Source organism: Nannobrachium achirus (assembly GCF_963921795.1).
Source record: "Nannobrachium achirus genome assembly, chromosome: 5".
In the NCBI taxonomy this organism is placed as follows: Eukaryota; Metazoa; Chordata; class Actinopteri; order Myctophiformes; family Myctophidae; genus Nannobrachium; species Nannobrachium achirus.
The window spans coordinates 54646484-54661037 of record NC_137814.1 but is presented as its reverse complement, the minus strand read 5'-3'; the positions used below and the strand labels follow the sequence as shown (position 1 = coordinate 54661037).

Genomic DNA, 14554 nt, shown 5'->3' with positions numbered 1-14554 from the left:
TGACAGCTGAGAAAATGTTTGTTCTAATCACTGTTGATCAGAAACCTTGTATGTCCAAATCTGTTACTTTTTAGGAAATGGAAACAAAGAACCTGTGCACCAGTGGATCTAATATACCAGTGGTTTTCAACCAGTGGTCCGGGGACCACCAGTGGTCCTCGAGGGGGTTCCAGGTGGTCCCCAGCTAAATGATGGAGAGTTGGTAACCGAAAGGACCCTTATAGATCTTTAACTCTTGAGTGTAAAATGAAACCAAATGGACCCTTTTGGTTTCATGTTACGCTCTCAAGAGTAAAGATATTATTATTAAACACCTGCATAACTTAATTGACAAGAAGTCTACACAATTACAGAATGTAGAACAATCGTTATTTGGATCAGTGTTTGCCTGTCATCTCTGATCTCTGCAATGGTACCAACTACCAACGTCAATACAGCATTGTGGACCAAATCGTATCCAACGATATTAAATATTCTAGATTTTGGGTCTGAGGGGTTAAATATCTTCAAATGGTGGACCGTGGCTCAAATGCTGAATAAATAATGTACCTTGACGTGAGATGGGTTGAAAACCACTGTAATATGGTGTTGCTGTCGAGAGGAAACCTCTTATCTCCATATTTTTGTAAATGAATGCCCAACTTCATCATCATACGAGAGTGTCGCACGAAAATTGCGAAAATAGACGATCTAGAAGCTCACACCGTGTCACATCTCAACACGTTGTGAGCTTGTTGATCTGCCAATGTTCTACATCTTTCAAAAATAGCAGATCCACAAGATCACAATGTGTCACATCGCAACGTGTTGCGGGCTTACTAGATCGGCTGTTTTCGACAAAGTATAAAACAGGGCATTCTGTTTTTGTTTTTTTTATCTATGAAAGACAAAGTAGGCTATTAGAGGATGAAACATGGAGATAGAAAAGATAGTTTCTGCCAGACGGCAACAAATCATGACTTGTTAGAGCCGACGAAATGTTTGTCCTTAGAAGATACCGATAAGAAAGAATGTACCGATAAGAAATACCGTTCTGATAAACAATAACAATTGTTTTTTATGAAACACTTATACCCGCTTTCTTGACATGTTGTCGGCTGCTTATTCATCCCTGTTTGCTTTTCTCAGGGAAAAGAAAAGACATTGAAAAATACAAGACACATTATTTGTGTATGAGCTCACACAGCTCCCTAGCCAACAACGACAGCCAAGTTTGACTTCATATCCACGTGCTCTCTTTCTTTCTTTCTTTCTTTCTGTCTTTGCCCACAGTGGAGTTCCAAAGCTTCGTGGGAAAGCTGCCAACCCATTACGCCGTAAACACGTCCGTCGTGGAGCACCTGTGGCGAGCGGACAGCTACCTGCTCCAGCGCTACCGACAGCTGGAGGCTGCCAGCAGCCAGCTATTCACCAAGGCGCGCCGCGCGGCTAACAAGCTCTTCAGCCTGAGCAGGAGGTGCCGAACGCAGCCCAAAATAGTCCTGCAGCGGGAGAGGTGAGGAAGACGAGGGGGAAGGAGGGGAAAGGAGGGAGGAAGGGGGGGTTGGTTGGGTGTTTATGGAGGGCAGAACTAGCAGTTAACAGATTTAGACCTGATGGACCGATTCTACCAAATGTCTTCTGAATCCCAATTTTTCAGAAAAGACGTATCGTCGTTGTCGGGTGAAAACCTTGTATGTCCAAAACCGTTCGTTTTGCATTTATCATTTTCAAAATGATTTAAACTAGTGAAAACAGCCGATCTACCAGCACACAACGCCTCGCGATGCGAGGCGTTGTGTGCTTGTAGATCGGCTGTTTTTACTACCTTGGTGCGATGGCCTTGTATGATGAAACAGGGCTTTACTTTGCGAAAGAACGTACAAATGTGAAACTTGGAGATACGAGGTTTCCACCTGACAACGACGATAATGTTGCTCTATCAGTGGTGCTCAAACCTTTTCACGCCAAGGACCCCCAAAGTTATATATGTATTTGGCCACGGACCCCCATCTGAAAATATTGTGTTCCAGGGACCCCCCAGAAGCAAAGATTTGAGTTCAAGATGTTCGCCTTAAAAGAATATAATATATTCAAAGATTTGCACACATTTTCACGATTTTTTTCAAAAATAGCAGATCTACAAGCTCATAGCGCGTCACTTTGTGCCGCGCTAGGAACTTGTAGATCTGCCATTTTTGTTTAGTCAAAGTATGAAACAATGACACAGATGCTTTCCCGGTAGAAATGGCTTAACCCAAGGTGCTCCCCGAAAAAAAACAAAAAAAAAACGTTATAATTATGAAGATGATTTATGCGGCAGGCACTTGCAAGAAAGGCAGCGGAGCGAGAAGGAAGGCACTTTTTTGTGAAAATTGGAAGAAGGGCTAGTTTTGTGAGGGGGGGGGGGGGGGGGGTGGGAAGCGCTGACAGGAGGAAGGTGTTTTTTTTATTTATTTTGCATTCCAAAGGGGAAGAGACAAACACAAACCGTTGTTGGACCCAGCCCCGCACACACACACACACACACACACACACACACACACACACACACACACACACACACACACACACACACACACACACACACACACACACACACACACACACACACACACACACACACACACACACACACACACACACACACACACACACACACACACACACACACACACAGGCACTTTCACTGCGATGGCAGCAGCACCCGCGGGTGCCAAACGCATTACAATTAATGTTGCATCTAAAATAGCTTGTCTAACAAGTCAACTTTTACAGCTTCGCAGGTAGTTTATTTCCCGCATGAGTCCACATCCAGGTTTGTGACCTGCAGCGCCACAACACAATTTCTAATGCGCCTGGTTTCTCAGCGTGGGGGTCCGGGGACCCCCCCAGGAGTCCTTGCGGGGAGTTCCATGGGGTCCCCAGCTAAGCCATTGATAGCTAGGAACCAAAATGTACCCTGAAGGGGTCTGTTACTCGAGGGTGCCAATGGAACCAAATGGACCCTTACGGGTAAACAGCATTCTTTTCTTTACCGTTTACGGCAGCTGTTTCCCAGATTCCCAGTTAACTTCCCCATTGCCCAAGGGTCTTCAACAGGGGGGTCCGGGACACCTAGGGGGTCCTCAGAGTTACCATAGGGCAGGGGTCTTCAACGTTTTCAGGCCAAGGACCCCTTAGGCGAGAGAGAGATGAAGCAGGGACCCCCAAAACCTTTTCAGAGATTCCATAGTTTCATTGTTTGACAGCACGATCATCAGTGTATTTTGGATTCATGTCAATTTGTGTTTTCAGATAGGCTATTTAACCACTTAAGCCGTCATTATCTAATGAACTTGACGTTTTACTCTGTACTTAGTCTGCTCTTTTCCCCCTCTACACCAAACCTCTTTGCCAAACATAGCTAGATCTACAAGCTCACAACGCCTCTGTGAGCTTGTAGATCGGCAATTTTTTTCCAGAGGTTTGGTGTAGAGGGGAAAAAGAGCAGACACATCGTATTGACAGTTCAAGTGGTTAAATCTGAAAACACAAATTCTCATGAATCCAAAATACTGATGATTGTGCTGTCAAACAATGAAACTATGGAATATATGAAAAGGCTGTGGGGGGGTCCCTGCTTCATCTTTCTCTCTCAACTAAGGGGTCCTTGGCCTTGAAAACATTGAAGACCCCTGCCATAGCCTATCCGAGGTCAGTTCCATCATAACATCCTTCTGATTCATCCCTCTTCCCCATGAATCCCCTTTTTCGATGGCTTATTTCGAGAAGGAAATTAAGTAAATGACACGATCCATCAGGCCCGCAGTCAAAGGCAGGCCCCGATGCCCCCGTCTGCAATCCAATTACACTTCTTTATCACACCTCCTCCGCTCATAAAAGAGCAACTTGATGGCGCTTTAGAATTATTAACCCATTTAGGCCTAGGGTTATTGAATGCTTTAACTGTTGAAAAATAGCAGATATACAAGCTCACAGCGCGGCACCGAGTGCCGCGCTGCGAGCTTGTAGATCTGCTATTTTTGAAAAAGTCGTGAAAATGTGTGCAAATCGTTGAATATACTGTATGTATTTTCAAAGCGAACGTTTGTAACTCAAGTGTTGCTTCTGGGTGGTCCCTGCCACCCTGGAACTAAATATTTTGAGATGGGGGTCCGTGGCCAAATACATATCATTTTGGGGGTACTTCACATGAAAAGGTTTGAGAACCACTGTCATAGTAGTCTCTCAAGAACAGACAAACTGAGCTCCAGTTAAGTGAAAAGGACCTTTTCTTTGACGATGGCTGGCCAGATTGCTGACATAGAAAAATGGGTTTTTCAAAAAACCTTAGGATTCAAAAGACACTTATAGAATCGGGTCAAATTTCTAATTTTCACGATTTTTTAAAAATAGCAGATCTACAAGCTCGCAGCGCGGCACTCGGTGCCGCGCTGTGAGCTTGTATATCTGCTATTTTTCATTCGTTAAAGCATAAAATAATGATACACAATATGTGTACCCGTTCTGAATGGGTTAGATAAGTTCACCTTTACCCCTGTGCGTGTTCCCACGGAACAATATTGAAAAGTTCAAATGTTTTTTGGAGGGTTTTCTTTGGGAGGGGGTTGTTCTAGCTGAAATTGCGTCTTTATTGGGTCGTTACCGTGACATTATACGGACGGAGAAGGAATAGAGAAGATTGTGATGCAAGACATGGAAAAAAATGGGGTAGGGAAAGATAAATAATGTGTGTGTGTGTGTGTGTGTGCGTGCGTGCGTGCGTGCGTGCGTGCGTGCGTGCGTGCGTGCGTGCGTGCATTTGTGCGTGCGTGAGTGCTTGGCTCTCATTCACCCATTGTAACCCATCTGCCCACTCAACGGGATTTGGTTGAGATTAAAAAACAAAGTTTATTTTCATCTGATTTGGCGCCGCTAACGACAGCTGAGCCTCTGAGCTCCGCTGGCAACAATTGGAGGAGCAATTCAGTCTCTGCTCTGAAAAGGAATGCGTCGTTCTGGAATACGCAGCAGCAATCTGATTTGGCAAAGCATCGGCTCATCCCTCTGTACAAGACAGTGTACATTCATGAAAACATAATGAGCACCCCAAAAATTAAACCAACAACGGTACAATGGCGCGTCTCTTCTCTCCCAATATGGCAGGGAGACAACAAAGCCGAGGGAAGGAGCTAACAGGTTTGCTGGTGTTTTTGCCCACAGCAGGCTATTCAAAAATAGCAGATCTACAAGCTCATAGCGCGGCACCGGGTGCCGCGCTATGAGCTTGTAGATCTGCTATTTTTGACGAATCGTGAAAATGTGTGTAAATCTTTGACAAAAAAAGAAACGTTTTTTAAAGCAAACATTTATTACTAAAAATCTTTCTTTCTCGGGGTTACTAGAACAAAATATATTGATATGGAGGGGTCCGCGTTCAAATACATATACTGTAATTCTATGAAAATAAATTGCGCGTCTCTTCTCTCCCAATATGGCAGGAAGTCAACAAAAACAACGTGAAGGAGCTAACAGATTTACCATTTGTTTGCCCTATTCAAAAATAGCAGATATACAAGCTCACGGCCGATCGACCGAGTGCCGCGCTATGACCTTGTAGATCTGCTATTCTGGAAAAATCGTGAAAATGGGTGCTAATCTTTTAATATCAACAAGGAAGTCAGCAAAACCGAGGCAAAGGAGCTAACGGATAGTATTGCCGTTGTGTGTTTTGCCCACAGGCGCCAGCGCTTCTGGTTCAACTACATCCTGTCCATCCTGTACTGCAGCGAGAACAACCAGATCGGGGCGTACAGCGAGGAGACGCGCAGCTGCTCCTGCCCGTACCACTACCCGCCGTGCCAGGGCGTCGTGCCCTGCGCCGTGGGCGAGGGCCCGCGCTGCGCCGCCTGCTCCGCCGAGAACCGCACCCGCTGCTCGGGCTGCAACGCCGGCTTCGCCCTGGCGCAGGGGGCCTGCCGCCCCGCCGTGCCCGACCCCACCGACCCCTACCTGGGCCTGGAGAGCGACCGGGACCTGCGCGACCTGGAGCTGCGCTTCCTGCTGCAGCGCCGCGACCCGCGCATCGCCCTGCACGCCGCGTTCGTCAGCAACGACGTGCGCCTCAACGCCTGGTTCGACCCGGCGTGGCGCAAGCGCATGCTGCTGGCGCTCAAGAGCAACCGCGTCAAGGCCGGCAGCCGCGTGCACATGCTGCTGGGCGTGGCGCTGCAGGTGTGCGCCACCCGGAACAGCACGCTGGAGCCGGCGCTGTCCGTCTTCGTGAACCCGTTCGGCGGCAGCCACTCGGAGAGCTGGGTGATGCCTATCGGCCAGCACGGCTACCCCGACTGGGAAAGGACCCGGCTGGACGCCAACTTGCACTGCTACAACTGGACGCTGACGCTGGGCAACCGCTGGAAGAGCTTTTTCGAGACCGTGCATTTCTACCTGAGGGGCCGCACGAGGGACCCCGGGGCGGCCGTAGTCGCGACGGCGACGACGACGACGACGGCGGGGCCGAACAGAAACGGCAGCGCGTACGCTGAGCCCCAGGCGGAGGAGGAGCCCGGCAACGACAACAACCTGGGCTACATGAAGGTCAACAGCATGCAGTTGTTTGGATACAGCATGCACTTTGACCCCGAGGCCATCCAGGACCTGATCCTGCAGCTGGACTACCCGTACACTCAGGGATCGCAGGACTCGGCGCTGCTGCAGCTGGTGGAGCTGCGCTACCGCGTCAACCGCCTCTCGCCGCCGGGGGCGCCGCCCGTGGACCTGTTCGCCTGCCTGCTCCGCCACCGGCTCAAGCTGTCCGGCGCCGACGTCGCCCGGATACTCACCGCCCTGCAGGCGTTCGGCGCCAGACAGCCCAACTCCTCCGTGGAATACGAGGCGACCAAACTCTGTAGTTAACCCATTCAGACACGGGGTACACATTATTGTGTATCGTTATTTTATGCTTTAACTTTTGAAAAATAGCAGATATACAAGCTCACAACGCGCTGCGAGCTTGTAGATCTGCTATTTTTGAAAAAATCATGAAAATTTGAATTTTGACCCGTGTGTCTTTTGAATCCTTCTAAGGTTTTTTTTGAAAAAACTATGTTTCTATGTCAGCAATCTGGCTAGACATCGTCAAAGAAAAGGTCCTTTTCACTTAACTGGAGCTCAGTTAGTCTGTTCTTGAGAGACTATACCACGGTATGTCAGTGGTTCTCAAACCTTTTCATGTGAAGGACCCCCAAAATGACATGTATTCGGCCACGGACCCCCATCTCAAAATATTTAGTTCCAGGGAGGTACCACCCAGAAGCAAAATTTTTGTTACAAACGTTCACTTAAAAAATACATATATTGAAAGATTTGCGAAGATTTTCACGACTTTTCAAAAATAGCAGATCTACAAGCTCGCAGCGCGGCACTTGGTGCCGCGCTGTGAGCTTGTATATCTGCTATTTTTCACTGGTTAAAGCATTCAATAATTCGAGGCCTGGATATTAATATGGCCCAGAGCAGTACAGGCTCCTTGTTTCATGTTTTGTACCGTTTACCTTGCTACTTGAACATGTCTGCCTCCTATAGCCTAATATCTTTTGCCGGCTGGAACTATTAGTGTCGATTTGTGTATCGTTCCCGCTTTGTTGTACATAACATGCAATTAAATTTGATGTTTTTATCTCTGAGATTCGCAGATTCGTGCTGCTTTTATGTTAGTTTGCCTTTACTGTTATTTCAGTATCACGTTATTATGGAGTCATTGCTCCAAAATCATTGTATTGGATGAGATATGTCACACCGCAGTTGTTGCTATACTCTTTAAAATCTATCCACAACTTTCCAACATCCCATCGCGCATTGCGCAGAAGGCGAGCGGAATTTCCGGCGTCTCAACGTGAGCTTGTATGTCTGCTGTTAACTGGAAGTGTCCCGCAGATAATGCTACAGAGTAAAGTCTTGCGGAAACAGGTGGATAGCTAAATTATACTGTACTTAATCGACTGGAGTGCCCCGGGGGTATACAGTATGCTAGGCTTTTGATTGATTGAATACAAGCCTCTATGAGCATTGAGCAAGCTTGTAGAGGGTAAATTTTCGCCGGATTTTCACCCCAGAAATAGCTATATTTTCCTACATTTAAAAAATATACATATATTATGTTTTCTCCTCCTCAAAAAAAGAATATATATATTTTTTTAGATTTTCTTTTTTAAATACATTTTAAAACAAACAGACAAAGACATGTAAGAAATGTCATAAATTAAAAGCCGATCTACAAGTTTGGGTGATGGGTGCAAAGGTCTAATCTCTCTTATGTTTCTATGTCAGCAATCTGGCTGGCCATCGTCAAAGAAATGGTCCTTTTCACATAAATGGAGCTCAGCTAGTCTGTTCTTGAGAGACTACTATGTCAGTGGTTCTCAAACCTTTTCATGTGAAGGACCCCCAAAATGATATGTATTTGGCCACAGACCCGCATCTCAAAATATCTAGTTCCAGGGACCACCCAGAAGCAGAATTCGAGTTACAAACGTTCGCTTTGAAAATACATATATTCAAAGATTTGCACACATTTTCACGACTTTTTCAAAAATAGCAGATCTACAAGCTCACAGCGCGGCACTCGGTGCCGCGCTGTGAGCTTGTATATCTGCTATTTCTCAATAGTTAAAGCAGTCAATAATCCTAGTAAACATTCTTCTAATTTACTACTACGCTGGCGGAGAGATAGGAGTTGCGTTGTGTTTGCCCAGCATCTGGAGTTTGCTGAACACAAGGTCTCCATTCTCCGCCGAGGGGAAGAAGGCCTTGGCGCTGATTGCCAAGTCAGCCCTGAGAGAAGAGAGTAGGGGTGTAACGATATAGTGAATCGATTTTTTTTAAAATTTGCAATGATCTACTACATACATGGACAACTGGCGGCTCGGGGGCCACATGCGGCCCCCACCTTCACTTAATGCGGCCCGCAGGTTAATACTGGAATACTGATATATTATTGATTTCAACTGTTACAATTCCAAACATGACCCGTTTTAATTCCGTCAGTCTATCTCAGTAGCTCAATGACTAGCAAAGTAGGCCTAGTACTAAAATGTTAGTCTTTTTTTTCATATCAAACACATGTTTATTTATAAGTTCATGAAGTTAGTTTGAAATTAAATACAATTTGTACATTTCAGGATTCCAATTCAAATATAACAAAAAATTATTCAGGAATCCAATAAAAAAAAGAAGCAAAAATAGCAGATCTACAAGCTCAAAACGTGTCGCTCAAGCAAAAATAGCAGATCTACAAGCTCAAAACGCGTCGCACTGCGACACGTTTTGAGCTTGTAGATCTGCTATTTTTGCTTATTTTGTATGAGATACTAGAATGACAAAGTACGATGTAGCAATATGCAATGTGGCCCTCTGGAGTGAAGGAGGAAATATAGCGGCCCTCGCCATCATCAAAGTTGCCCACCCCTGATCTACTATATCGTTTGCAAAAGCAAAATATCTTACCGTATCGTTTTAAAATGTGGTAATCGGTATCGAATCGTTTTGCAACGCAAATAATTGATTGTATGGAAACTAAGTATTTGTGCCTTTTATTTAGCAATTTTAAGAGGGAAAATGAAAAAGAGGGATCTAATTACCTTTCCATTCCATATCGATACTCTTCGTCTATCGATAAATGTGTGTAATCTCTGTGTGGAAATATAATGTCCATGTATTTGCTAGATAATCACAGCGTTTACTTCCATAATAATAGATTTTTTTACACTTTTTACACAGATTTCATTTATTTTCTAAATACTATATCGATTTTAAATCATTGAATCGAATCGTATCGTATCGCCGTGAATGAACCAATATCGTCCATGTATCGTATCGTTAACCATGTATCGTGATGTGTATCGTAGGGCATTCACGAATAGTGATTTTTAGTATTCGAATTATCCGACCTCAAATTATTCGAATAGTAGAATATTCGACAGGACTGGCCAAACTGTCAAATATTAAGTCAGCAAGAGGCGAACATTGTGAAAATAGCCGATCTACATGCTCACAACGCCTCGCGTTGCGAGGCGTTGTGAGCATGTAGATCGGCTATTTTCACAATATTTATCTGGGGAACCGAGTCACATTAAATGTAATCCCTACAATTCCAAGTGCTTGTCAGGGTGGGGGTCCCCAGTTCAAATATGTTTATTTTGGGGGTCACGGCCTAAAAAGGTTTGAGAACCCCTGGTATAGAGCATTAACAAATTCATCCACCAGGGGCATTGACCATTCTTATGACTTCCTATATCTAGCCAAGCTTCATAAACTATATATTTTTTAAAGAGAAAACAATTAAAAAAATAAAATAAGTGAATATTCGACTTCGGTGAACAACGTCGAATAGTGACTTTGATATTCGAATCTTCGAATATTAGAATATTTGGTGAATGCCCTAGTGTATCGTATCGCTGTTAAAACGTATCGTTACACCCCTATAGAAGAGAGGGTTGAGGGGGAGCCGGAGCAGCCTTCCTGCGCTGCTCTCTCCTGGCCGCCCAGGCCTGCCATTCACTCTTACCGTGATGGATGAGTCCTGGAGGCGAAGAGACATGTCCAGCATCACACAGCAGGAGACTAGGTACCAGTGACAGGGAGACTTCTCTCCATCCACACCACAGTGTTGGAAGAAGTAATCAGGTTTTTTTCCACTAGCATTAACCAGCAGTGGCCAGCGGTGGAAAAAAGTACTTACATATCGTCGTTGTCGGGTGGAAACCTCGTATCTCCAAGTTTCAAATGTGTACGTTCTTTCGTGAAGTAAAGCCCTGCTTTATCATACAAGGCCGTCGCACAAAAGTAGTGAAAACAGCAGATCTACAAGCATGTGCTTGTAGATCGGCTGTTTTCACTAGTTTAAATCGTTTTTCAAATGACAAATGCAAAACGAATGGTTTTGGACATACAAGGTTTTCACCCGACAACTACGATTTATTACGTAAAAGTATCAATACTGCATTATAGAAATACTCTTGTTACAAGTAAAATCCGGAATTCAAAATGTACTTGGGTAAAAGTATTAAAGTATTTGTATCAAAATGTATTTTAGAACCAAAAGTTAAAGTACAAAATGTTTGAAAATAGCAGATCTACTAGCTCACAACGCGTCGCATCGAGACGCGTGCAACCCTTTTTAGGGCTAAAGGGGTTAATTTATGCATTTATAATATTATAATTTGGTGTAAAAGTACATTTGGATCCGAGATGTAGTAGAGTAGAAGTAAAAGTATTGGAAATTGGAAATACTCAAGTAAAGTACAAATACCTCAACACTGTACTTAGTTACTTAGTTTACACCACTCTTAACCACCATATAAAAGTCTCGTATTCAGAATTTGACTTGAGTAAAAGTGCAAAAGTATTGGCATCAGAATATACTTACAATGCCATAGTATTCTGTCAGTCTTATGGCATGCCGTTTTTTTTTTTTTGTCTGTTGGTTTTGTAAAGCGTCCTTGGGTTCATATTGTAAAATCTAGCTTTAATGTATGAAGAGCGTTAATTTACGAAAAAACACAAAATAGTTAAAATACGGAGATATGAGGTTTCTGCCCGACAGCGACAAAATGTACCTCAACATTGTACTTTACTCAAGTGCAACACAGCACTCGAGCTAAATGTATTTAGTTACTTTCCTAAGTTACTTTCACACCCCTGCCCCCACAGAGGCTCATGCAGCATCGCGGAAGCGAGAAGCATACATTCCTCCAGAGAGACGCCGTCCACTTGATTTGATTTGACCTAGCGTCTAATGGAGCTTGTTATTGCGTAGTCTGAAGCCTCATCAAGATTCACCAGACATTTCACTCCCGGGGTTCAGTGGCGTCAGTTCAGAAAAAGCTAAGGTATGGCAACATGACTGGTGTCTTGCATGCACGCCTTTGCGACAGGCATGATACATTTATTTTAAGAAGTACATTTTTATTTTTTCCCCCTAGTTTCTACGGTTTCTTGGGCTGGATATGGCAGCCTGGAACGGTTGTTCAAGTGCAGTTAAACTTGGCAAGTTAGTAAACGTACGTGCGTGCAAGACACCAGTCATTTTGCCATACCTTAGCAACAGTCATGATACATTTATTTTAAGAAGTACATTTTTTTTCCATAGTTTTATTGGGCTGGATATGGCAGCCTGGAACGGTTGTTCAAGTGCAGCTAAACTTGGCAAGTTAGTAAACGTGCCACAATTAACAATAATGAATTGCACCTGTGCAGCTGACCTGTCGAACCTGGGAATGTACCATCTCGTCAAGATGGGGAGAATACAAGTGTGAAGAATATAATTATAATACCTTGTTAAAGTGACAGTGTTGTGACATTTTGCATTTGTAGTTATTTTACTGTAATTTAACAACATAATAACCAGCACAGACAAAGAGACATTCATGGATTTATATGTAAAAGTAACTTGTATTTTCCCCCCTGGACCCGGGGTATGGCAGCTGCATACCCCTGCCATACCCAATTGACGCCCCTGCCGGGGTTCTAAGTGAGATGCGCTTTGCACTCCCCCGCCTCCTCCTCCTCCTCACGCATGCATGCAGCGGCTCAAAAAGAATGCTAAAAGATGCGGGGTTGACTTGTTGACGCGGCTCAGCAGCGGTGGCTAGACAAACCGCCACCGCCCTCGCAATGCAAAATTGCCATTTAGAATATCCGCCCAATGCCAGCTGAAACAGGCTGGAGCGAGTCTCTAGATACAAAGCTGAAGAAATAAGCAAAAAATGGTTGCAAAGATTATTTCACATGTGGTTTTACTGTATTCGAACAGTCGGTGATGTTAGTAGAAGCAACAGTGGTAGCAGAAATGTTTGGCAAACATCCACCATGTTGTAGTCGACTGTGTGTATTATTTCTTTATTGGTTTTAAGCCGGCATTTCAGCTATACTGCTATACTGACATGATAGCCAAGAGAGTTGAGGAAAGCCTATAGATAGTGTTACATCGCACTCTATTATTGCATCATGCAGCAGAAAATGCTGATGTGGCACAGTAGCTCACAGCACATTGTCAGCTTACAGATTGGCTATTTCCAGAGTGTGACAATCCCGCTAAAGAGGGTGTACTGTGGAGCAGGGGTTCCCAAACTTTTTTGTCTCGGGCTACCCCATAAATATTATTTTTAATCCGAGGCACCTCTACATTATAATTTTCACTCCCAGCACCTTATATTTATAGCATATCGTCGTTGTCGGGTGGAAACCTTGTATGTCCAAAACCGTTCGTTTTGTATTTATCATCTATAAAATGTACTAAACTAGTGAAAACAGCAGATCTACAAGCGCACTTGTAGAACAGCTGTTTATTGTCAAACCTCCAGACAGGGTCCCCCTAAGGGATAACAGCGCCATCTGGTGGCGCAACAGAGTAAAACTCATAAGCTCCCGAACGTCAAATACAAAATGTCGGGAGGGCTGTCAATCACAAACGAGGGCACCGCCCCCCGAGTGTATAAAAGCCCCCTGGGCCAGCATAGCTTCCTCTTTCCGCACCTCTGCTTACCGCAACTAGAGTACTGCGAACTCAGCCATTATTATTTTAAAGTTTAAGCTTAAAGCGACGGCTAGGAAGTCGGCCACAGGCCTCTTTAGAATATTCTCCCACTTTAACGTCTAATTTCTTCAGTTATTCTCCTTGTTTTCACTTGTTTCCTCTGTTTCTCCTTCACGCTTCTCTCGACGGTCTATTGTGCGTTAGCCTTGCTTAGCTTAGCTTAGCTTAAGCTAGCTCGCTAGCATGTCTGCGCCACGACCCAGAGGACCGAGCCCTAGCCACTTGCTGGCTATGGTGCCCAAGAAGTGTGGGAACCCTGCTTGCAGAGGACTCATCGCAAGGGAGGACACTCACCCTTTTTGCATCGTCTGCGAGGGGGTAGGACATGCCCTGGCTGCTCTGTCTCCGCCAGCTCCAGCCTTGGGGGTGAACTGCGTGGACTGCCTCCGCTACAACGAGGTAGCCCTCCGGGCCCGGTACGAGATCGCGTCCGCTGGCTTCGGCCTAGCCACCGCTCTCGTCGCTGGACCTTCCCCCTCTACCCCTCCTAGTGTGCCGGTCAGCGCTGTACGCCACAGCGCTGCTACTCGCCACGAGGTTGGGCCTCCGGCGGATGCGGCCCTTTCTAGCACCGGTAGCCCCGGCGCTAGCGGACCTGTTTCCACTCCCGCTCCACCGGAGGTCCCTTCCACTGTTACTCATGTCTCTCCTGGCACTGGGGCCGTGCCCAAGAAGAGGACATGCAAGGCCGCCTTCGGAGTGGTTTCACCGCCAGTTCCCGCCACGAAGGCCGCCTTCCAGGAGTTCCACCCCGGTGCTTCTGGCCACTTCACCGTCGGTGATTTTCCTCTGTCATTCTCCGTCCCCCAGCAGCGCGCCATGCAGTCCTCCTGGCACGACAGCGATGGAGATGAGGCGGAGGACGACTACGACCCTGGGATGTCGGAGGAAGGGTCCGAGGGTGAGTATGAGGAGGAAGACCCTCAGCTCCCCTCCGGACAGGGCGGAGACGCAGCCAAGGAGGTCCCTCATGCCGAGGTTCCTTCCTCCGCTGTG

At 45.5% G+C, this 14554-nt stretch overlaps 1 protein-coding gene across 1 annotated transcript in view; it reads left to right on the top strand.

The window, feature by feature from the left end:
* Positions 1–6879, top strand: part of LOC308285637 (BMP/retinoic acid-inducible neural-specific protein 3-like) — a gene marked incomplete at both ends in the record, with an annotated part of 65209 nt that extends 58330 nt beyond the window's left edge. Inside the window, 2 exons of the mRNA XM_080726467.1 lie at positions 1273–1495; positions 5703–6879. Of these exons, the coding sequence (XP_080582593.1) occupies positions 1273–1495; positions 5703–6879 (1400 nt within the window). The remainder of the gene's footprint in view (positions 1–1272; positions 1496–5702) is intronic.
* Positions 6880–14554: the final 7675 nt, after the last annotated feature.